We start from the raw sequence: 27,048 nt of genomic DNA on the forward strand, positions 1-27,048 counted from the left end.
ACAAATGTAAACATTAAGTGAGCAAATTACATTGTAACCATGTGTCCTAACAACACGTTACATGATGATATTTGCAGTGATAAGCAATTTGGCTGTTTGCACCAGACGAAACACGACAGAAATTTAAAAACAGCCATTTAGAAGCACAGAATAATGCACTCACTGCACTCCAACAAAATGGTAAGGTTCATAATCTAATTAATACAAAAATAAACCTCTTTAACATTATTAAATATAGATTCTGAATCACTCATATGTGTTGACTTGCATGATTTCAGTTCTAAAATTCAATTTCAAACACTTTATTTTAAGATCTGAGGTGAACTATCTGCTGCTGCCTTCAGTAGTATAGCAATAAATGTCATGTAAAAAATGACATTCAGACTCTTTATTTGCATTTAACACTGAATAAAGCAAATGAGGTTTACCTGAGGTGATCATTGTCAGTTTATCTTGTTGTTCAGTTGCAAGACATAAAAGTCGTATGTAAAATATAAATTCCTGTTGTTGGTTATGACAAAAACTCCTTTCAATGTGAAATATATTCCTTCTATCGCGTGCCATTGCTTTTATTTAGAACACGGTTCAAGTCAGCTTTTGTTGGTGCCGTCAACTGGAAACCTGATCTTGCGTGCGTTTTGAACCAGGGGTGCAATACCTAGTTCAGCCACTGGGTGTCAAACTTACATACTGCATCTTTAAACATTGATCAGTGGCTTAATAGTAAGCCCACACAGAACCCAAACAGAATTCTGACGATTTTAGCCCATCAATAATTCTGTTTATTTACTTGAGTAAATGTGTGTAAATCTATATTTATACAATTTTTAATTAATTACTGTAATATTATTGACTAATATGAAAACGGTCATCTGATTTGTGCACAATGCAGTTTGTACAGTAATATCTTTTAGCAGATATAAAGCAGATATATTGTATGAGCGACTTGCTTTGTTTACCTAATAAAGTAAATCTAATTGAATTTGCATTTTAAGCATTAAATAAACGTTATAAAGATAATACTTGTTATTTCACATATTAAGGTTTTAGTTATACTACCAAAAAATTCTGCAGAAATCCACATATTTTTAAGCCTGATCTCACGAGAAAACGTATTTTACGTTTTGCCAATTAAGTGGCTAATTCGTAAGAATTCAGTCGTACGAAATTGTACGATTTTAAAAAGGAGGCGTGGCACCTGACCCCACCCCTAAACCCAACCGTCATTGGGGGATGAGCAAATCGTACTACATTGTACAAATTAGATCGTACGAAATCATACGAATTAGCCACTAAATCAATAAGTTACTGCCGTGAGATTGTGTTGTATTTTTACCAAAATTCTTAGCTGAAATAGCAAAAAACGTCCACAGATTCTGTCTGGCCCTACTTAATGGTAATAGAATAAATGAACTGGAGATGATTTCAAAAGAAGGCGGAGCCTCAAAGCCACACTGACGTAATCCAGACCAATCATGATTCAGAGGTTGACGGAACTGCATTTTGCTGAATGTTAGCTTTTGGCAGGCTGTTTACACGAAATCACTTTTCAATTTCCGCTTGTTAAGTCGTGATATATCTGTGACATTAATTTAAATTGAGAAAATAATCGTTTATGACTACTTTTTAGTCATATCACACATTAAAGTAAAATTTATATTAAATCATAGCGAACACCTCGGTCTCTGGACTTGCTGCATCACAAATACCTACATTTTTACAATTTATAAAAAATAAATCACTTTCTGGCATCTGATATTAGGCATGGATATCAGTATATATACTATCTGCTACTTTTTAGATTTTAGATATGGCTTCTATGTCTTGCAACTGAACAAAAAGTTCACCTCAGGTAAAGCTCATGTGCTTTATTCAGTGCAATATATTAAATGCAAATAATGTGAGTCTGAATATCATTTTTTATGTGAAATTTATTGCTACTGAAGGCAGCAGCAGATAGTATATATATTGTGATTATGATTTTCAAAAGTATTACAGCTCTTTGTAAACGTTTATTATTATTATTTGATGAGTCTCCCCATATAGTTTGATAGAGCGTTTGGACCCAGCAGCCGCTTTGCGTGACGTCACACTTAACAAGTGGATGGGAAAAACAAAACTGGTTCATTTCGAATGCATGCTTCATTTTTGTCAAACCATAAAAATGTACCTAAACGTTTGACTGCCGTTTCTAAGTAAAACGTACGCTACAGGGCAGTATGACAACAATAGCTTTTGTTCCTTTTCACACTAATAATGTTTACAGGGACATATTATCAACTAATAAAGGATCGTTTTGGTGCAGTTCTCTGCACAACACCAAATAAATACCACACACACACACACACAAACTTTGTTTTGTAATCGAATTGGTTTGCTCCACCTACAGTATCTCTCCCTATATGGAGAACTTTTATTTGGTCAGTTTGATCAGTGGGCTACTTTTGTACGGTGTTGTTCTTGTAAGGCAGAGCACTGAGGTTCAAGTCTGGTGAAGCACAGTTTCACATAAGAGATAAAAACAATGTAAAATCAAGGTAAAACTTTTAGATTTTTGAAAATACCACTGGTTGGGTTTAGGTCAGAGGTTCGTCGGTCTAGGTCAGAGATGCCCAAACTTAGTGCTGGAGGGGCAGTGTCCTGCATAGTTTAGATCTAACCCCAGTCAGACACACCTGGGCTAGCTAATCAAGCTCTTAGTAGGCTTGCTTGAAATGTCCTGGCTAGTGTGTTGAGCCTATTTAGAGCTAAACTCTGCAGGACTGCAGCCCTCCAGGACTGAGTTAGGGCATCTCTGGTCTACATGATCACTATGACAACCCCCGCCTTCTCCTGCATCTCGACAAGACTTTGAACTTATTTCAGATTTGCAGAAATGTAGACTGCGCCCTCTGTTGGAAATGTCAAAAAATCATGCCACGAAATGTACCTGGAGAAATGTGTTTGACGTTTAGCAAAAATATAGACTGGTGCATTGGTATTTAAAATGAGCTTGGGTTGAAAAAAAGGTACTTGCAAATATTAATCTCACAGTTCTGGCTTTTGCAAGATTTGGAAAAAATTGCAAGATATAAACTTGATATTTTGAGAAAAAAGTTTGGATTGCAAAATTGTATTTAACATCCTAAGATGTGTGTTTGTTAACAGTTTCAAGGCATTAGTGAAGATTATTCATAAACTAATTTGGAGAGGATCACGTGCTTATGATTGCTTGCAGCCGTCCCCGATTATTCAAGTTATGATTCACCAATCAGACGATTCCTAAGCCACTAAAAATACCCCAAGTTCCATACGACAGCTATCTTCGTTTTAAAGAATCTCCCCTCCCACCCCTGGCACGGCGGCCCAGTGGTTAGCACTTTTGCCTCACAGCAAGAACGTCACTGGTTTTAGTCCTTACCAAGCCAGCCGACGTTTCTGTGCGGAGTTTACATGTTCTCCCCGTGCTCAAGTGGGTTTCCCTCGGGTTCCCTGGTTTCCTCCCACCGTCAAAAAACATGCAACTTAAGTTAATTGACTAATCCAAATCGGCATCATAGACATGCTCCTAGTATATAGTTATCTCCAAGAGCAATCACTTACTGTTCATTGGTTACTACAGCAGGGGAGTTCCCGAGATCCACCTGAGCTCAAACTCCTTTCTCGCCTTGCAAACAGGAGGGCGCCCTGAGCTCGATGATCTTATGAGCTCAGGGCTCTCTCCCGGGACAGCATGCCAAACAAGCTTTATAAACAATCATTAGCTAAGTGTGAGCTCTTGAAACATGTCTACGAAAAGGTTTTCTCGGCATCATGACTAAATTAACAATTGTTCACTTAAGGAAGACATAAATGTGGATATAATACAATTCTGAGAAGGTTAAAATATCGAAATGCCAACTGCGAGTGCAGAAAATTTAAATTGTTTGATATAAACTTGTGTTTGTGAGAAAAAGACTGCAATTACATGTAGATGCAAACACAGATTTGTTTACTGTAAATAGTGTAGCGATGTCATTGCTGCAAACAGTGGCGCAACAAGGGGGTATGCAGTATATGCGGCGCATAGGGGCGCCACACATGGGGGGGCGCCGTTGTGCCAAAACTATTTTTTAAATTATCCTTATTAAACGTTTCAAATAATAAAAATAAATAAATGTTTTGTTAAAAAAACATTATTTTGCATTTTAAACGAATATAATATTGTTATTGTTTAATTCAAAATCATTTAACACAATAGCATGCAGTCCCACAGCCTAAAGTGTTCATGTAGATGTAACTGTTTAGATTTGTTTTTATTTTTATCAAAATAAACTGTCAAATCATACATAATGTCAAAAGTTATAAGATTAATCTGAAAATTTGTCTTCATTTATTATTAATCAATTAATATAAAATAAGAGGGATCACACAAAATTTGAACCCGCATACCCCTCAGTAAATGTGTAGTTGCGCCCCTGGCTGCAAGATGGGCACAGTTCACAGGGAAGCCACTTTCAAGCCAAGCAGCTTTCTGTCATAAGTTTTGTCACCAGGGCAAAATCTGATTAGAGGAAATGATTTGCCCTTATGCAAAATTAGCAGTTCACACTCGTTCAACAGAAATATAAACGCAAATATTTCTCTCATATATTATTCACACACTTGTCTAAATGAGTGTTGGTGAGCGCCTTTGCAGAAATAATTCATCCACCTCACAGGTGTGGCAAATCAATATGGTGATTAGACAGTATAATTATTGCACAGGTGTGCCTTAGGCTGGTCACAATATAAAAGACCAATAAAGGGCATGATGACTGCAGGAAAGCCCACAAGTGCTATTGCCTGTGAATTGAACGTCAATTTCTCTACCATAATACGTCTCTAAAGGCATTTCTGAGAATTTGGCAGAACATTGAATGGGCCTCACGACTACAGAGCGGTTTAATTACAGACGTGTAACCACACCAGCTCAGGACCTCCACATCCAGGATCTTCACCTCCAAGATCATCTGAAACCAGCCACCCGGACAGCTGCTGCAATAATTTGGTTTGTTGAATCAAAAATATTTCAGAACTACAAACAGTCCCTCTTTATTATCTTTGCCTTTGGTTAAAAAAAACTAGGTCTTCATTTTCTAAAATAATGATAAAGGTCTTATAAGGGAGTTTTTTTTTTCTCTGAATATTATTACAATAGTTGGTCCCACTTTATATTAAGTGTCCTTAACTACTATGTACTTACATCAGAAAATAAATACAATGTACTTACTGTGTTTAAAATGTATTTGAGAACACTTGTGGTGCTTTTGAGTTGGGATAGAGGTTGGGTTATGGACAGGTTTGGTGGCATGGGTAGGTTAAAGGGTGGGTTAAGGTGTAAGGGATGGTCAACAGTGTATTTACAAATGTAATTACAAAAGTTAATTAAAGATGTAATTACATACATGTATTTAATCAAGCATAAGTACACAGTAAATACATGTATTTACACAATAAGTACATTGTAACAAACTATTAATTCCTGTGTAAGTACTTATTAGTTAAGCCCACCTAATATAAAGTGGGAGCCAATAGTTTTGTGTATGTCTAAGGAATATCCACTCGTAATTTTATTAAGTAAACATTCATTGATTCATTCATTTTCTTTTTGGCTTAGTCCCTTTATTAATCTGGGGTCGCCACAACAGAATGAATCGGCAACTTATCCAGCATATGTTTTACACAGTGGATGCCCTTTATGCTGCAACCCAACACTGGGAAACACCATACACACTCATTCACACACATACTCTAAAAACAATTTTTAGCTTACCCAATTCACCTGTACAGCATGTCTTTAGACTGTGGGGGAAACTGGAGCACCCAGAGGAAACCCATGCGAACACAGGGAGAACATGCAAACTCCACACAAAAACGCCAACTGACCCAGCCAAGGCTCAAACCAGCGACCTTCTTGCTGTAAGTCGACAGCACTACCTACTGTGCCACCACGTCGCCCAATTCTGAGTTTAAAAGAAATGACTTTATAACTCAGAATTCTGACCCAATAACTCAATTCTGACTGAACTCGCAATAATGACTGAACAATTCGCAATCTGACTTTATAACTCGCAATTCTGAATTAATAACTCGCAATTTTGACTTTATAACTCAGAGTTCTGATTTAATAACTCGCAATTCTGACTTAATAACTTTTCAATTTTGACTTAATAGGCTATATCAGAGTTCTGACTTATTAATTTGCAATTCTGACTTTATAAACTTTTTTTTTACATGTCTTTATTATTATTTTTATTATTTTATTATTATTTGTTTAAGACTAGTCAACATCAACCCAGCATTTTTTGTGTACATGCAAACTTGAACAAACCTGCGTGTTTTAGTAAAGATAGATAGATAGACAGATAGATGATAGTGTTTTTTAGTAAACATTAAGTAAAAATCCACAAAGAATTTAATTTTGGGAGCATAAAGCATATAATCGATCATTATCTGCTTTTAAACTACTGGTAAATGCCAATTATATCAGTCAATTTACAAGCACATAAAATAAAATAAATAGCGAAACAACAGAAGCATTTTCCCAACATATTTTATTTTCTGGAGTGAATTTGTAGTATTTATTGCCTATAGGGAGATTACATGAAGCTTAATTCTGCATAATTCACTACTACACGTAATTGAGATGAACTGGATCTTATTAAAGCTGTCTTCATGTTTTCTCTGCCAGGTACATATTTTTCAAGCGTTAGTACTGTACATTAATAATAAGTGCTTAAAGGGATGGTTCACCCAGAAATTAAATTTCTGCCATTTACTCGCCCTTGACTTGTTTAAAATTTATTTGAGTTTCTGTATGCTGTTAAAAGTTATTTAGAAAGATGTTGAAAACCTGTAACCATTCACTTCTATACTTTTGGAAGTCACTGGTTGCAAGTTTGGTGGCACGGTGGCTCAGTGGTTATCACTGTCGCCTCACAGCAAGAAGGTTACTGGTTTGAGTCTCCGCTGGGCCAGTTGGCATTTCTGTTCGGAGTTTGCATGTTCTCCCCGTGTTGGTGTGAGATTTCTCCAGCTGCTCCGGTCCAAAGACAGTTCATAGACATGCACTATAGGTGAATTGGATTAACTAAACTGGTCGTAGTGTTTGACTGTGAATGTGAGAGTGTATGGGTGTTTCCCAGTACTGGGTTGAGGCTGGAAGGGTATCCGCTGTGTAAATCATATGCCGGAAAAAGTTCATTCAGTTCATGCTGGAATCAGTTCATTCAGCTTTGGCTACCACTGATAAATAAGGAACTAAGCTTAAGGAAAATGAATGAATGGTTACAAGTTTCCAACATTCTTCAAAATATCTTCAAAAACCAAAGAACCTCAAAAAAAGCGGAGGATGAGTAAATGATGACAGATTTATTTAGTTTTTGATTGAACAATCCCTTTAAAACCCACAATCAAGCTGCATAAACAGTGCCGATCACACTGACACCCATTCGATTTACATCCAGTCTCGATTTGTCAGTGTAAACAGTCTTGTACATTCAGGCTCTCAGTGAACATTCACAGCTGCATTTCAGGGCTTGTCAGTAAATGTGGTGAAGGATTTATTTCTACAAGGAAGGAGTAATTTTCTATGAAGCTGTGGAGTTATGATGAAGCATTGAGCAGCTCTGCTTCGTCTTTGTGTTGAAGTCTCAGACGATGTAGTCGATCTCAGAGTAAAGTGTGTCGGTGAGCTCCTCCTCGCTGGAGTTCTGGCTCTTCAGACACAGCGCACCACGACTGCACAACATAACACACAACACAATACAGAGAAAAGTTAGCAAATCAACATTCGGTAGAATATTTCTCAACCACTTAAAAATGAAAGTATTTGTTATTCTGACTAATTATCAAAGCTTTAAAGTACACATGGAATCAAAACTAACCATATTGATTTTGTTAGCTCACATTGCTAGTTTTGTGGTGAATTCATCTGTGCATTCAGGAAAACAAATGTGTTTGCTCTTTAATGTAAAATTAAAACCTGAAATGCACTTTCTGTTTGTTTTCAGTGAAATTGTCAGATTACATCTGTCTTAGGTATTGGGCGTGGCTAACATACTTAACCACGCCCCCCCCCCCTTCCCCTCAAACTGTCAGTTTAGACAACAAATGGTGAGGAGGAGGAGTTTGTTAGCTTGTAATAACCAGAGATGGGAAATAACGAAGTACAAACACTTCGTTACTGTACTCAAGTAGATTTTTCTGGAATTAGTACTTTACTCCACTACTTACTTTTCTGACAACTTTTTACTTCTTTTATTTTTACACAGATATGATACAAAGATAAAATAAATCAGTTATTAGAAATCAGTTATTAAAACTATTATGTTTGGAAATGTGTTGAAAAACTCTGCTCTCTGTTAAACAGAAATTGGGGGGAAAAATAAAAAGGGGGTCTAAAAATTTAGGGGGGCTAATAATTCTGACTTCAACTATATATAAATATTTGGTCCCACTTTATATTAAGTGGCCTTAACTAATATGTACTTACACAGGAACTAATAGTTTGTTACAATGTACTTATTGTGTAAATACATGTATTTACTGTGTACTTATGCTTGATTAAATACATGTATGTAAATACATCTGTAGTTAACTTTTGTAATTACGTTTGTAAATACACTGCTGACCACCCCTTACACCTTAACCCACCCTTAAACCTACCCATACCACTAAACCTGTCCATAACCCAACCTCTATCCCAACTCAAAAGCACCACAAGTGTTCTCAAATACATCATGAACACAGTAACTACATTGTTTTTATTTTTTTTTTGATGTAAGTACATAGTAGTTAAGGACACTTAATATAAAGTGGGACCAAATATTTATAGAATTTATTTATTTTTGCATATTTCAGTTTCAGTTTTTTTTGTTTACGGTCTGATACCCGCGATGTTGGCACTGCAGTTCTCCAGCACATGGGCAGTGCTCTTGAGGCCCCTCCCCGTCCATATCCCATGACAGCAGCTCCATCAGGTGATTGGCTGAAATGATGCAGCGCTCGCGTTCTATTGGCTTAGCAATGCACACTGGGAATAGCAAGGCTGGAAAAAAAACAAACAAATCCAGCAGTTTTACCAAAATGTTTACAAAGAATTGGCTTACATTTATGATGCAAGACTCTCGTACCTTTATGAAAGGCACAGCAGAAATCCTCCTTACAGTCAGTCTGATACTGACAGATGGTTCCTGCTTCTCCCTTCGTGATGTTGATGGTGCACTGACCCCAAACACACAACTGTCCCGCACAGCACTCCTCGTCTTTGGTGCATGACTGAGGGACACAGGACATAATGAGAAAAAAAAAATCTTAGGCCAGTAATATTTATAGTAGCATATACTGTAGGATCTATAGCAGGGGTCACCAATCTCTTTCCTGGAGGTCCGGTGCCCTGCAGGGTTTAGCTCCAACTTGCCTCAACACACCTGCCTATGTGTTTCAAGTATACCTAGTAAGACCTTGATTAGCTTGTTCAGGTGTGTTTGATTAGGGTTGAAGCTAAAATCTGCAGGACACCGGACTTCCAGAAACAAGTTTGGTGACCCCTGATGTATAGGATAAACGCATCAGCAAAATGACAACTCCGACACAATGAAACAGAGACCCACAGTCACAGGTACCACAGTAAGATACATGAGCCGCACACAAATGGCGTTACAATGCTCGCACAAACACACTCACATAAACACACATTTAACAAGTTGTGCTGTTTTTGCTCATCTGGGGGCTATTCCATAAACCAAGCTTACAGAAAAAGCCAGGCTTGTAAGAAATCTGTGAGGGGTGTTCTTAGCTTAGCTCTCTCTCTCTCTCTCTCTCTCTCTCTCTGTCTCTCTCTCTCTCTCTCTTTTGATTTATATATATATAAATATAATATGAATATGAATTTATAAATATATAAAAAAAAATTTTTACCTACATACATTTATTTTTTTTTCGGCTTAGTGCCTTTATTAATCTGAGGTTACCACAGCGCAATGAACGGCCAGCTTATACAGCATATGATTTATGCAGCGGACGCCTTCACTGGGAAACATCCATACACATCATTCACATTCCTACACTATGGCCAAGCTTATTCAATTCATCCCATAGCTAGCGTATGCCGCTTGTCTTTGGATTTCGGGGAAACCAACAATTAGGACATTTTGTATGTTACAGTGAGCCTGCAAGGCATTAAAACATTTTCTTGCAAGCAAAAATTGGCAGTAAGCGCAAATCCTCTCTCTCTCACGCAGTCGCGAGCACGGTCAAGCACAATTACTATGTTTTAAAACAAATCTTTAATTTCATGTTAATACGCCTAAATAAAAGCCTATATTTAAAAATATATTGCTACTAATGTAGCCTATTGAACAATCTGCAGTTTCGCGGCTCGCTCGCTGTGAACAGCTGTGTCTCATTTCAGAGCTCTTTCAGTTCTCGAAGTTGCCATGGTAGCACACAACATAATCGATGTATCTGCTCGACTTTTAAGGTTTCACGACAGAAACGTGCACGAGCAGTTATCTAGATTATTTAAACTGAGCTCAGATTAGTCCGATCAAATGATCTTCAACTTGTTGTTATGGAACCAATTTAGTCAGGCTTTTGACTTTAATCCCAGCTTTTCTTAACCACTTTTATGAAATAGCCCCCTAGTTGCAGAAAATGTGACAGGATGCCCAATAAATAGGTAAACATCCTGCTGTCTAGAGATCATGATAGCAAAGTTACTGTACAAAATAAACCTGACTTAACATTCACAAACTGGGAATAATGTTGTGTGATTTGAAGAGTCCTTGGTTATAGTTGTGTACGCTATGCAGCTGTGGTGATTCCAGCGGTTATGAATTATTCAGCTCAAATTATAGTTCAAAATGCTAAAAAAATACTAAGTGTAGCACTTACCCCAGATTGCACATGAATGTGGGCCACTTTAGGCAGTTATGCGGCACTGGTGGTATTCCTTCGGCCCAGACAAAATGAATGTGAGCCTAAAGTGGCCCACCTGTACAGTGGCAAAAGGAGGCCAAAGATTCTCGTTCATATATGGGCCATTCAGGGCAAAGATTTGGCACTTATGGCAAAATGTAATCTGAATGTGAGCCTAATGTGGCCCATGTGGAAAAGGATCAATTTGGCCCAAATGATAGAGGACAAATGTGGCCACAGTTGGCAAAATAGTGTCATAGTCATTTAAGGGTAATCTGTGTCTAAACCTAAAGTGTCTCACACGTCTTGATGCAAATGTGGCCCAGTTTTCTTAAGACATATGTGGGCCACTTTTGGCAAATATTTGGCAAAGTAAGCTCTGGCTTTTGCAGCTGTGAGCCTAATGTGGCCCAGAGAAAATATGGAAAATGTGGCCCAGTTATTGTAAGACATGTGGGCTAGTTTGGCAAATATTCGGCACAGTACGCTCTGGCTAATGCAACCGTTAGCCTATCGTGGCCCAGAGAAGATGTGAAAAACGTGGCTCAGTTATCTTAAAACATATGTGGGCCACTTTTGGCGAATATTCGGCTCAGTTAGCTCTGGCTAATGTGGATTTGAGCCTATAGTGGCCCAGAGAAGATATAGCAAATGTGGACCAGTTATCCTGAAACAAATGTGAGCCACTTTTGGCAAATATTTGCCACAGTTAGCTCTGGCTAATGTTTAAAGCGGCCCAGAGGAGATATGGCAAATGTGGCCCAGTTATATTAAAACATATATGGACCACATAGACTAAAGTCACCATCATGGAGAAAAGTGTTTGCTTGAGTTGGGCTTATAGCCCTGAACCTCTTAATATAAATTTTCTTTTGGGCTGCTGTAATTTTTAAGAACTTTGCTAGAAAAGTTTATTCATTACAGCAAACAAAATGAAGTGAGGCACAACCTGTGATGAAATAATATAATTCACTGATGTTTACCAACGTTTAATCCATTATAAGAAGTAAAAGGCCAGATCTTGGCCAGAATAAAAGCAAATTGTGGCCCTGAATATGGTCAGTTCATTTGGTTGAATTATGGCTGATATGTGGTATTGCTTTGGCTTATTTGTGGTCCAGATCTGACAAACAGGAGTGGACCGCCCTAGAGCCATCAGTCCATTCAGTATGTGGTCCAGATGTAAGTGTCTGGTGTGGGCCGGATCTGGGCCAGAATAAAAGAAAACTGTGACCTAGATTCGGGTCAGTTCTGGTTCATTTGGTTAAATTCTGGCTGATTTGTGATACTGTTATGGCTTAATTGTGGCCCAGATCTGGCAAATAGGAGCGGACCGCCCAAGTGCCATCATTCCATGCGGTATGTGGGCCGGATGTAGGTGTCTGGTGTGGGCCGGATTTGAGCCATGTGAATTTTGCTAGCTTGGACTGCTTCCTGAAGTGCAGTTTGATCAGAGAGAGTTGGAACAGATCTTTTAATCAGAGTTTCTTTGCAAATCCTGTCTCTTGGACATCATTATAAGCATTAATACTGAGACATGGTAATATGGGCTTGTCAATCAGTATCAGCCCGTGGGGAAAAACGCCACATAAAAGTTGGCCTCAAAATCATTGAGATTATGATCAGATTTTAATGTCAGACTTTAAGAAAGAGACTTGTGTCTATATCCCTCCAATATGACTGTAGGACTCAAACCTGCGACCTTCTTGCTGTTAGGCGACATGCATTCGATCAATACTTTCACCCTTTTATCATCATCCAAGAAAAAATCCTAGAGAATGCTTAAAAAATTATTGGCAGCACAATGGTTAACCCATGCAGCCAGGTGTGAGGACAAGGCTTTCTAACAAGCAGATGTGGTTTGTTTTGGTTGAGCTTTAATCTTCAACAATATCCTGCATGAGTAAAGCACAGCTGTATTCTGCTTAGCTGGCTTCTATACTTCCTGTGCCTCTGGTTGAACTCAATATGTCCTATGTGAGGCCTGGGAAAGTGCTCATATTCAGCAGTCTGCGCACTTTGATGTGCAACCCAAAGGAGAAATGCTCCAGCATATCAGATTCCAGGTGCACTCGTGCTGCAATGCAGTCACAATGCAGACTCCGTTGCATCATATTGTCGGAAAGCCACGTTATCTGTGCTGTTTGTTTTGCTGAGCCCCGGAGAAAGCAGAACAAATATACGTTTACTATCAATGGAGTCTGCTTTTATCAGTAGTTTGTGTATTACTTCAGCATGTCTTATGCATTTTGATAGATATATAGATCGATAGATAGATAGATAGATAGATAGATAGATAGATAGATAGATAGATAGATAGATAGATAGATAGATAGATAGATATATAGATAGATAGATAGATAGATAGATAGATAGATAGATAGATAGATAGATAGATAGATAGATAGATAGATAGATAGATAGATAGATAGATAGATAGATAGAGATTAGCTATTATCAAGATGAGACCATTCTTAAGATGAGACTTTAAAGGTACCAGAATGACTGATATAAGACAGACAGACAGACAAACAGATAGATAGATATTGATTTTGATGAATAGTAACAATAAAAATTCTGTTATTCTACTATTCTATTAAAAATACATCTTACAAATCAGTTTTACATTTATTTTAGGCTATATTTAGATACAAATGGCCGTGTTACAAGAAAACGTTTCTTTTAAACACTTGCACTCAGTGTGGTTTAACCACCACTATAGGGGTGGTCAGATTTATATATATATATATATTAACCTGTTATTTTCATTATTAGAAATCACACTCTTTCATCTCTCATTTTAACAGACACTTGCACCAGTTTTACTCATTTGCACCAGACACTTTCTAACAAACCCTTCATCTCTCTACACTCTACACAAATGTTATTTATTTAATCCAATGGTTAAGTTAACAATATTTCGTGCTTTTTTTATTAACCTTAATTGGGTTATTTATTTAATAACTTAACCAGTTGGGTTATAAATGTTGAATTTCAACAGTCAACTGATTTAACTGACAACTATAGGCTAACTGTTGTTTTTGCATAATTACGTTATTGGCAGGGCCAGACGGAATCTGCGGACGTTTTTTGCTATTTCTGCGGAGAATTTTGGTCAAAATCTGCGGATTTCTGCAGGAATTTTTTTGGGAGTATCCATACTAAATTACTGAATAAAAACTGAATAAATTTAGATTTACACATTTACTCAAGTAAATAAACAGAATAAATGATGGGCTAAAAATCTGCAAAAATCTGCGTAATTCTGCGGAAAATCTGCGGAATTCTGCGCGCGCAGATTCCGTGTGGGCCTAGTTAATTGGTACTTTACTATAAGGTTCATTAGTTAATGCATTTACTAACATGAACTAATAATGAACAACACATGTACAGCATTTATAAATCATCAAACATTTACTAATGTATTATTAACATCCAAGTCCATGCTTGTTACCATTAGTTAATGCACCATGAGTTAACATGAACTAACAATGAACTACTGTTTTTTCATTAACTAACGTTTACTAACATGAACAAATACAGTAGTAAATGTATTATTCATTGTTTGTTCATGTTAGTAAATGCATTAATTAACATTTACTGTAAAGTGTGACCCGTTTATTTAAGCACTATTAATATTGTTTTTGTATTGTTTTTTAATCAAATTACCTTTCCATGTCATGTTTTTATATCCGTTTCACCTGCACTCTTAATTATTGATGACACAAACTCGATCTATATAAATAGATAAAAACGCTGTGTCTGGAACTTAAAATGTAGTGGAAATAAAGCATTTTCAATATATTTAAATACGGCATTTTAATTATTTGCACAGCCATAATTATAAAATTAATAGTAGTCATAGTAATAGGAGCAATAGTAATACCAGAATGGAAAAAAAATATTTATTGAAAATAACCCAATGCATTGGGTTAAATTTAATAACCCAAAGCATTAGGTTAAAATAACCCATATTTGGGAAGGTGCTATAATAACCTATAGTTGGTTTATATGTTGGTTTATTTTCAACCCAACTATTTTAACTGAGTTAAAAACAAACTAACAAACTAACAAACCATTGTACACTTATGAAGTGTGCCTCACACATGTGAGTGGGCCAGACAAACCACCTGTAGAAACATTTATCTTTCTAGAAAAAAAACAACATTCACTCCTCCTAAATCCAGCACTAATTCTTAGCGCACTAAACGTTCCTTTGTGTGTATTACCTCTTCTTATTAAATTGCCGAATGCCTCCTCAATTGTACCGTAAGTTGACTTCATTGTTTGAATTGTAGGCTGCGGGACAAAATCTGCGAAATGACTAAATGAAATGTAAATGTAACAACTTTCCACTATTTAAAGGCCCCACCCCAACACACACCCCCAGACACTGGGATCAAGTGTTAATTACAGATGTCAGACTCCCCAAAACCCCCTGTAATTTGCTTCCTGAGTGAATGGATTTAGCCAAAGACCAGGTTGAACACTTAGTATATAATAGAGGACATTTCCTGCTGGATACTGTGGGGCGCCTGCTCGGTGAAATGTGAAACTGCTTACCGCATCAAGCTGTTTGCATGGCAGACACTTTGAGCTGTGCGTCTCATAGAGGCAGTACTTGCCCTTCTCACAGTCTTCGTCAATGACACACTCCTGAAAGACACAAGAAAACAGATTTTAGCATCACATTTAACACACAATCCACATACTGATTTATACTTGAGCTGTAGTTTGCACAACAACAAGGGATATGAGGTGGGCATATGGAGTTGTTGTTGTTTCCCTCCTACTTTTATACTGGTTCATAAATAAAGGCAGAGGGTGAGGGTAAATAATGTAATTACATGCTGTTTATTAGGGATGCAAAAGCTTTATGTAATTCATGTACTCTTACTTCACACAAAAAAGTAAATAAAAAAATACTTTTGAATGTTACGCAGCATTGATATTGTCTTACATTATACACATTTGTTCATTGAATTTTGTGACAGGTTGATAAAGATGTTTCACACATGGTGCGCTAATCCATTAGTTACAGGAATCCAGTAATGCTAAGAGGTTAACATTATTATTATTTTAAAATATTCAATTCAATTAATCTTTATTGCTGTAGCTATGTAGATTGTGTCAAAGCAGCTTAACATAGAAGTTCTAGTAAATTGAAACAGTGTAGTTCAGTTTTCAGAGTTTAAAGGGCACATAGTTTACCCCTTTTTTAAGATTTAATATTACAGTTTTTCTCAGTGGCTTTTATGCGTTTCTCACAACACCAGTGCATTTCTGCACAGCAGTTAATGCATTTCTCAAAACAATTAGTACAAACTGCAAAACCTAGCTGATAACCTGCAAAAGCATGTCACATGCTCAAAATGGATAGTTCATTCCTCAAAAGCAAGTATTCATGTCAATCAAAGTGTCTGTCATCAAAATGAAAAGTCATGACACCATTGTTTATAAACAAGATAGTCAAATGACTTTGTCATGTTTTCATCATGACAGTTTACTCTGGACATTTTTTCAATGCAAAAAAGTCAGATGTTGGTGACACTTCCTGAAAATGCTCAAGACAGCACTATATACTATTTGCACAGCCATTTGAAAACTACAGTAAAGTTGGACATCACTGCATTTAGAGAGGTATCGGAGTACAAGACACTGAATAGGTATGTTTTACATTTTTACTGCATTTGCTCTTTGCAATTCGAATCTATTCACAGCATTGTGCAAAAGAATAAATCCACCCTTATTTACAACAAACGTAAACTCCCTTTCGGTTGAACTGTAAACAACAGAAATCAAATCTTTATTAGGTACACCTTACTAGTGCTGGGTTGGACCCTCTTTTGCCTTCAGAACTGCCTTAATCCTTTGTTGCATAGATTCAACAAGATACTGAAAATATTCCTCAGAGATTTTGGTCCATATTGACATGATGGCATCATGCAGCTGCTGCAGATTTGTCGACTGCACATCCATGATGTGAATCTCCCGTTCCACCACATCCCAACGGTGCTCTATTGTATTGAGATCTGGTGACTGTGGAGGCCATTTGAGTACAGTGAATTCATTGTCATGTTTGAGGAACCAGTCTGAGATGATTCTCTATTCTGCTGGCAGTAGTCATCAGAAGATGGGTACACTGTGGTCATAAAGGGATAGACATGGTCAGCAACAATACTCAGGTAGGCTGTGGTGTTGACACGATGCTCAATTCGTACTAATGAGCCCAAAGTGTGCCAAGAAAATATCCCCCTCACCACTACACCACAACCAACCTGAACCGTCGATACAAGGCAGGAGGGATCCATGCTTTCATGTTGTTGATGCCAAAATCTGAACCATTCATCTGAACAGAAATCGAGACTTAGAGCAGGCAATGTTTTTCCAAATTTTGGTGAGCCTGTGTAAATTGTAGCCTCAGTTTCCTGTTCTTAGCTAACAGGAGTAGCACCTGATGTGGTTTTCTGTTGCTGTAGCCCATCCACCTCAAGGTTGGACGTGTTGTGCACTCAGAGATACTCTTCAGTTGTAGGGAGTGGTTATTTGAGTTACTGTTGCCTTTCGATCAGATCGAACAAGTCTGGCCATTCTCCTCAGACCTATGAAATCAACAAGGCATTTGTGCCACAGAACTGCCGCTCACTGGATATTTTCTCTTTTTCAGGCTATTCTCTGTAAAGCCTAGAGATGGTTGTGTGTGAAAATAACAGTAGATCAGCAGTTTCTGAAATACTCAGACCAGCCCGTCTGGCACTAACAACCATGCCACATTCAAAGTCCCTTAAATCACCTTTCTTCCCCATTCTGCTCGGTTTAAACTGCAACAGATCGTCTTGACCATGTCTATATGCCTTAATGCATTGAGTTGCTGCCATGTGATTGGCTGATTCGATATTTGTGTTAACGAGCAGATGGACAGCTGTACCTAATGAAGTGGCTGGTGAGTGTAGATATTTATATTTGTTGTTTGTCAATCTCAACAGTACAAGGACAATAAATGTAAAATGTTTGAAATGTACCTACAATTCCCAGCTGGCCCCTTGGTGTCAAAACGTCATTAAAAACGTGAAAAAAATGTCAAGGATTAGACATCAAATCCACCAGCGTCTATTTGACACCCAAACATTGATGCCCTTTTGGCCAACAAGTTTTTTTTTTATGTAAAAAAAGTTTTATTTATCTAAATTTCCAAATTGTGTGTCCCTAAAATGCATGTAAACTAACTTGATGTCAAAACGACATCTAATTGACATCTAACTTTGGCATCATATACACATTGACAATTTTTGACTTGTTTTCTGATGCCGATGTAAGATGTCAATTTAATGTTGTTCTGTCATCAAGGTAGTCAACTGACATCAAATGGATTTGCATTTTATGATTTTTGACAGGTTTTGTATTATCAAGGTGACCCCTGGGTTCTGGAATAAATCACAAACTAAAAAAAAGAAATCCAATTTGTTATTCAGCTTTTACTTTCTTCTAAAAAAAAAAAAAGCTCCATTTGTGGCTGGAATGGGTAGATCTGAAATGTCAAATAAATCTGTAAAGTCCCAGATGAATATCTTGTATCTCTGACAAGTATCTTGCCTAATCAGCTGAACTGTCACCTCAGATCCAGAACCCTGCCATCTAAAAGACCAGGTCAATACACAGCAGACGGCCTTATTTCAGTCAGCCGGCAAATTAAACTCTGAGGAAGGGTATTTCTATTTCTGCTGACATCTCTGAGAAATGTGAGCAAGCACAAGGGTTTCGGTTAGAGACGATCCTCGCTATCTGTACGTTCTTAAAGGGATAGTTTACCCCAAAATGAAAATTCTGTCATCATTTACTCCTGTTTGAGTTTCTTTCTTCTGCTGCGCACAAAAAAGCAGCCATTGACTTCTATAGTATTTTTGTTCCTACTATGGATGTAAAGAGCTGCTTTTTTCCAACATTCTTCACAATATACAAGGTTTAGACTAAATGTTAAGAATTTTCATGATGCTTCTGCAATTTTCTAATCAGCCAATTACATGACAGCAACTCAATGCATTTAGGGATGCAGACATGGTCAAGACAATCTGCTGCAGTTCAAACTGAGCATCAGAATGGGGAAGAAAGGTGAATTAAGTGACTTTTTTTAATGTGGCATGATTGTTGATCCCCAGCGGGCTGAGTATTTCAGAAAACGCTGATCTACTAGAATTTTCATGCGCAACCATCTCTAGGATTTACAGAGAATAGTCAGAAAAAGAGACAATATGCATTGAACGGCAGTTCTGTTGCGCAAATGCCTTGTTGATGTCAGAGGAGAATGGCCAGACTTGTTCGAGCTGATAGAAAGGCAACAGTAACTTAAATAACCACTCTTTACAACTGAGGTCTGCAGAGGAGCATCTCTGAGTGCACAACACGTCCAGCCTTGAGGCAGATGGGCTACAGCAGCAGATGACCACAAGAGGACCCACTCCTGTCAGCCAAGTACAGGAAACTGAGGCTACAATTCACTCAGGCTCACCAAAATTGGACAATAGAAGATTTAAAAAAAAGCCTGATCTGTGGAGTCTCAATTTCTGCTGGCACATTCAGATGGTAGGGTCAGAATATGGCGTCAACAACATGAAAGCATGGGTCCATTCTGCTTTGTATCAATGGTTCAGGCTGGTGGTGGTGGTGTAATGATGTGGGGGATATTTTCTTAGCACACTTTGGGCCAATTAGTACCAATTGAGCATCGTGTCAATGCCACAGCCTACCTGAGTATTGTTGCTGACCATAATGTAAGCATCTTGTGATGGCTACTTCCAGCAGGATAACACCCCATGTCATAAAGCACAAATCATTTCAGACTGGTTCCTCAAACATGACAATGAGTTCACTGTACTCAAATGGCCTCCACAGTCACCAGAACTCAATCAAATAGAGCACCTTTGTGATGTGGTGAAGCAGGAGATTCGCATCATGGATGTGCAGCCGACAAATCTGCAGCAACTGCGTGATGCTATCATATCAATATGGACAGAAATCTTTGAGGAATATTTCCAGTATCTTGTTGAATCTATGTCACGAAGGCAGTTCTGAAGGCAAAAGGAGGTCCAACCCAGTACTAGTAAGGTGTACCTAATAAAGTGGCCGGTGAGTGTATACATCTATATACCTACAGAAAGCTTAATAAGATGATTTATCACTTTTTAATCCAATAACTGACCGTTTACATTAAACTGTTTGGGTATGAATGCCAAAACAACCTCTTGAAAAAAAAAAAAAAACAGCTGATGACCCTGGTTGGTTTAAGGGATTTACTGGGGTCATTTTGGGATTTTTATTAACGGAATAGTTAATGTCAAAAATGAAAGTGTATTCACTGTTTAATTCAACTTTTATGAGTTTCTTCCGTCTGTATAAGATATTTTTGAAGAAAGCTGAAAACCTGAAATCACGTACAGCAATAATAGGAAAAACACACACAAGTCAATGGTTACAGGCAGTGATGTAAAGTAACTAAATATCAATATTCAAATTACTGTAATTGAGTAGTTTTTCTCAGGAATTGTTATTTACTAAGGTGTACTCTTACTTTCCCTTGAGTACATTGTTAGTGCTGTATCGATACTTTTACTCCACTACTTTTCTTCAACCTGCAGTCACTACTTTATTCTTTCTTGTCTATGGGGATTAGAAAAATCAGTCCTTTGATTCCTGTCTAATCGAATCGCACATAGAAGGAAAATCACATCATAATAAATGATCTGAAGACATGGGCGATTTATATTTGCAGCAAACTGTTTGGAAGCATTGAAAGTGTAAAAGAAGATGTTATAAAAATCTTTACACACATTGACCCAGAGACTGTTTAGATGCATGTCACTGATGAGAAGATGACGGATGTTTACTGTATGCTGACTGAAATGGCCTTAAACACCCAACAGGCACGAGACGTCAACATGACGTCAGATTGACGGTGTACCCCCTGTCATAGTGATGTTGCATTTTGTTTGAAAATGTAAATTGTGATTAAGTCAGAACTAAACGTCAGACTAACGTCAGTATCTAACGTCAAACCTAAAACCAACCAAATATCAACGTCTATTGATGTTACAGCTTGGCGTTGTGTGGATGTTACCACTATACCGTCAGTCAAACAATGGATTTTGGTGACCTGAGGAATAAATGTCAGTATTTGATGTCAATATGATGTTGGTTTAAGATGTTAACGCCATTATTGGACATCAAAATAACGCTGTCCTTAGACGCTGGCTCGACATTGAATTTTGGTCACCTGCCATCACAACCTAAATCTAACTTAATATTAACGTCTTATGACGTTGTGTACCTGCTAGGTAATAACTAAATGCACTACAGAATGTTACGTTTACACACACATGCACAAATTACATGTAAACGCATCAGCTTTTTACAGAGAAATACTCTTGAGCACTTTTTACTCATACTTTTGAGTAATATTTACAACAGATACTTTTACAGTACTTACACTAAATTTTTAGGCAAGTATTGTTACTTTTACTTGAGTATGATTGTTTAATACTCTTTCCACCAATGGTTGCAGGTTTTCAACACTCTTAAAAATATCTTCTTTTGTGTTCAACAGAAAAAAGAACCTCATAAAGGTTTGAAACCACTTCAGAATGAGAAAATAGTCACAGAATTTGCAGTTTTGGCTGAACTATGCCTTTAAGGTCCCTAGAAGTCAACATTGGCTTTGGTTTTGGTTGTAGTGATGTCTGGCTGAAAAATAGAAATGCATGTTTCATAGACACGAAAAGACAGAAAGATGGACAGAAAACCTACGTGATCGACGATGTTCTCTTTGTCTCTGGGCTGTATTGATGATAAATTGTTCGTCTCTTCCGTTGAATTGTCTGTTGTCTGGAATTAAAATCACATTGAGACATTGAGCATGATATTCACATGGGAAAGTACTTGGGACAATAGTATCCCTTGATGTGCACAATATTAATTGAGATTAAATGATCAACTAAACTGGTTGACAGAGATAACTAGTTATGCGGACGTTATATTTAATGATTTGACCAATCAGATTCAAGTGTTCTGGAGAGCATGCAACTGTATTTACATTACTGAACGTAATAAAAGCTCTTCGCCAACCTTATTGATTCTCTCTCCGATAGAAATGGTTTGATTCCCAGCTATGGTTTCAATAGCGCTGTAATTTTGGAGGTTTGAAGAGACATTCTGTGGATGAAGGCTTGATTTTGCTGTCTCATTGTCCATCTGAGGGGAAAAAAGAAAAGAAAACTGCATTAATTCCGTGTGAACTGACCATTATAAATTGGTTTCAGTTTTTAAGGGATTAATTCCCATTCGTTTAATGAGCCATTCATGAATGATTTAATTTGCATAGACCTAACTCCTAAGGAGCAATTACTAATTGATGTAACAATTTTGAGCTTAGTATAAATTAGAAAGATGAAGGAATTTATTATCGCAAAACTGCAGTAAGGAAAATTGTGCAATTATTTGAACATGAGCTGCTGACCTTTAAAAATCACTATCGTGAGCTGAGGGCTTGCAGGGTTCTGTTTCTATTCATTTTGTAAATCATTCGTGATTTCTGGATGATGAATTTAAAAATTATTTTATCACAAACAAAGAGCAATTTCTGACCACTTGTAGAACTGATAGTTAGAAAGGAAATCTAAAGTTTTTAGTTGTAAAAATGTTAAGTCATTCATTCATTTTCCTTTGGCTTAGTCCCTTTGTTTATCAGGGATCACCACAGCGGAATGATCCGCCAACTATTCCAGTATATGTTTTTGTTGCAGTTCCAGACACAACCTAGTACTGGGAAACACCCACTCACACACACATTCTCGTACACTAGTCAATTTATTCATTCATTCATTTTCTTTTCTGCTTAGTCCCTTTATTCATCTGGGGTCGCCACAGCAGAATGAACCGCCAACTTATCCAGCACATGTTTTATGCAGCGGATGCCCTTCCAGCTGCAATCCATGTCTGGGAAACATCCATATGCACTCATTCACACATATAAACTACAGACAATTTAGCCTAACCAATTCACCTGTACCGCATGTCTTTGGACTGTGGGGGAAACCGGAGCACCTGGAGGAAATCCACATGAACACGGGGAGAACATGCAAACTCCACACAGAAATGCCAACTGGCCCAGTCAAGCCTATTCGTTGGTTCGAGCCTCAGTTGGGTCAGTTGACATTTCTGTGTAGAGTTTGCATGTTCTCCCTACGTTCGCGTGGGTTTCCTCTGGGTGCTCCGGTTTTCTTAAGTCCAAAGACATATATAGGTGAATTGGGTAGGCTAAATTGTCCGTAGTTAATGCGTGTGAATGAGTGTATATGGATGTTTCCCAGTGATGGGTTGCGAGTGGAAGGGCATCCGCTGCATAAAACATGTGCTGGATAAGTTGGCGGTTCATTCCGCTGTTGCAACCCCAGATATTAAAGGGACTACACCGAAAAGAAAATGAATAAATGAAGACCAATAATCCAGACTACAGACATTTGACCTTTTATCACAAAAAGAACACTGTTAGCAGTTTCCTGAAGAATCCACAGTAACTTACTGGAAGGAGTTTGCCATGCCATGGTCACAGTTTGAGCATGTGAAATTCTGTTGTACGTCACTGAGAAAATAGGTGCTTAAACAAGATGATTAGACATTTAAAAAAGCGAGCGATTGGTCCACATTCTAAATTTCTCTCCAGAGAGGTCACGTTTTGGTCCTCGATTGGTCTCATTTAGTCACATTCATCTAGCTTGAACTTTGCTCTTGTAGCACGAGCTTGAGTTCGATAGCGCATTCGATAGCGTATGACTGGAAGTCATGACATTTAATGTAAACACTGAAAATGATTAACCAATAAATACATTTTATGAGTGTGTGAATACATTAAAAACCCTGTACAATCCATGTTATCCATGTTGCTGAAATATACAATGCTTGGCATACACCCCTCACAAATCTATCTTTTAAATTCATATTTTAATAAGAGCTATACAATATTATATTTGTGCATATACGTTAAATTGGTCAGTACTGAAGCCAAATCTGGAGCTAATCTAACAAAATAACTTACAATAGTAAAAAATAGTAGCCCAAATTTATATTAGGGAAAATATTAAATACAATTTTTAAAAAAATAGCAAAAGTCAAGAGAAACAAAAAAAAAAATAGAATTTTGTTGAAATGTTGTAGTTTGTAATTTTTTTTGCAATATTTTGCTTAAATTTAATTGTATTATATTTCAATTTCCAATATTTTTCTATGTTTTGTGACTAAAATGTTATTTTAATAAATAAATCTGATTAATAAATCTATTTTGTTAAAATGCACTAATATATATATATATATATATATATATATATATATATATATATATATATATATATATATATATATATATATATATATATATATATATATATATAACTCATATTCACTGAGAAATTGATAAAAATTTTCATTTTCAAAATGGGGTGTACTTATATATGCTGAGCACTGTACATTTCAAGACAATCTGGCATCAATTTTTAACATCAGTTTAATGAATAATGGGCTTTCTGTGAAGCTTGCCTTTAAATGTAACTTCACAATAACTTTAATAATTTATATTAAAGTTAATAATAATAATGAATTAATTATAATAATAATTAATATAAAATTGCTAATATTTCTACTGCATTTATTTGCATATACATTCACAAATAGGTTAAATGACACCAAAATAAAACGCATCGTTCAAGTTCCTTAATGCACTGATTTGAACCAATTTAATTTTTATTTTTTTGTAAATTTATCTCCATGCCACTTTCTAATATGTGATCAGGCCCATTTAACATGAACTAAGCTATGATGTTTAGGCTAATATTTTGGTAAAACTTATTGTCATATACCAGTGATGATTTTATCAAAAGGATTAATTATGACAGAAGTTCAAATCATCATGCAGGTCTACTCTGGTGAAGATTAAGCACTGAAGAACAGTAATGTTGTATTTTGAAGCAGTAAACCTGATGCACCGCGTCCTCCAGCTTGTGCTGCGTGTCCTCCATCAGTTCCTCCACCTCTTTCAACACGTCACTCATCGTTTGCTCCTGCGCTGCATTTGTCTCCATGTTTGCAATGATGTCCATGTCTGTTTTGGGTATTTCGGGCACAATACCGTGAACGACGGCCAGGCAGAGGCTGAATCCGAGCAGAAACATGTTGGCAGCGCGACTGATGCTGTACAGTGTGTGTGTGTGTATGTGGGATGTGAGGAGCTCCAGCTGCGCGAGGCGGGGCGATCAGATGCGCGTCCACGCAAACAGCATCCTCCTCTTCTATACCGCATATACCGCACCACAGACATCACTGAATACATTTGCGAATATGTGGTGCACATTACATGAGAGTCATTCTTGCACGTGGTCAATCCGTTTTGGTCTAACGTGCACTGAAGAAAACTGTTCATTGGATTTACAAGTTTTTAAGGTAAGTGGTTGCAAACTATTTTTATGTGCTGAATTTAAACAAAGTTGAGCATTACTAAATTTAGTTTGTTTACATTCAGCACATATACATTGTTTGTAACCACTTACCTTAAAAAACGTGTAAATCCAACATTTTTTTTCAGTGCATTTTTAGGGCTGCATATTGGAAAAATATATATATTTTTTATATTTTTCTGCGATTAAATATTGCGCATACAGTTTTACAAGATTGTTTTGAATATCTCTATTTGACAGTTTACTGAGGAGTCCAACAGCATTCAGGTACAGAAATTGCACACTGTAAACCCAACAGGCAACTTTATGATATAAAATGAGTGTAGTTAACTCAAAATTTACTGAAAGTTAATTCAACTCATTTAAATTTAGTAATTATTTTAATAATTTTTTAATCAATTCAACACTGGCTGTTGAAGGTAATACACTGAAAAAAAATATTCACAGATGATTCCTTGGATTTACTATTTATTTATTTTTTATTTTTTGTTAAGTGGTTGTAAACAATTTGTTTGGGCTGAATTTGAACAAACAAATTAGGTTGAACATTATTAAACTCAATTTGTTTGTTTAAATTCAACACAAAAAAATTATTTGCTACAGTTCTGCATGCAACACTTTTTTCAGTGTACGTTAATACCTCTATACTTCAGCTTAAATGGAGTAAGTTCACAGTACTTATATAGATTTATTTTTTGTAATACCTCAAGGGTGCATATTAGTACTTAAAAAGTACAAAAGTGTTCCTCTTAAAATCTTTAGGTACTACTATGCTTTTGAGGTACCAATATGGACCCTTTAAGTACAAATGTGTACCTTTTGAAAAAGGTACCACCCCACTGACAGCTCACATACCTTTATTTCTGAGAGTCCCTGGCCAACAGTATTTTTCCCTCTTAAAGCAGTCCGTCATTAGCCACAGATAAATGGGGCAGTTCTAAAGATCTACCTGAGCTCAATCTTTCCTTTTGCACTGCAAACAGGAAGGAACTGAAAAAAATAATGTCTGCAAAATTATTGCAAACAATTTATATGTGTTGTTTTTAAACAAACAAATTAAATTTAGTAATGTTCAACTTAATATTTTGTGTAAATTCAGCCTAAATAAATTATTTACAACCACTTCATGTAAAAAAAAAAAGTAAATACAAGGAAACATCTTTTTCAGTGCTCTCTCCAGGAACAGCATGCTAAGCAAGCTTATAATGAATAATCAGCTAAGGGTGAACTATGGAAAACATATACATTTTGTATGAATACAGTAATTAAATACAGTTCTGTAGCTCATGATCAACAATAATTCAGACTCAGCACTGCATAATTTTGCGATGTGAATATTGTGGATGCACACGTTGCGATATCAATGCTGAAATTGTAGGAGCCATTTTTTGTGTTGTTGTGATTTATGTTGTCCACTAGGTGTCACTAACTGAAAACTATAACTGAGGTGCCTGTGTAAGCGAGGAAGAGCGTCAGGTATGGGAAAGCACACGGTTTTTGACCGTGCCACAGAGTAATTTGTTTGCTAGCCAGAAAACAGCAGTGTTTAGATATGTGCTGTGTATACATGGAGTGAATGTTATATTGACATGATAAAGAAGAAAGGAGAAGCAAAGATTGAGGCTTTGTTTAA

At 36.9% G+C, this 27,048-nt stretch overlaps 1 protein-coding gene across 2 annotated transcripts; it reads right to left on the reverse strand.

The window, feature by feature from the left end:
- Positions 1-7,613: 7,613 nt before the first annotated feature.
- On the reverse strand, positions 7,614-25,200 carry dkk3a (dickkopf WNT signaling pathway inhibitor 3a). Of its 2 annotated transcripts, NM_001159283.1 has the most exon segments (7): positions 7,614-7,740; positions 8,893-9,049; positions 9,135-9,279; positions 15,484-15,576; positions 21,718-21,795; positions 22,036-22,161; positions 24,939-25,162. In NM_001159283.1, coding segments are annotated over 7 exon segments (882 nt in total). In that variant the 5' UTR covers positions 25,134-25,162; the 3' UTR covers positions 7,614-7,652.
- Positions 25,201-27,048: the final 1,848 nt, after the last annotated feature.

This window comes from Danio rerio, chromosome 7 (assembly GCF_049306965.1).
Source record: "Danio rerio strain Tuebingen ecotype United States chromosome 7, GRCz12tu, whole genome shotgun sequence".
Lineage (NCBI taxonomy): Eukaryota > Metazoa > Chordata > Actinopteri > Cypriniformes > Danionidae > Danio > Danio rerio.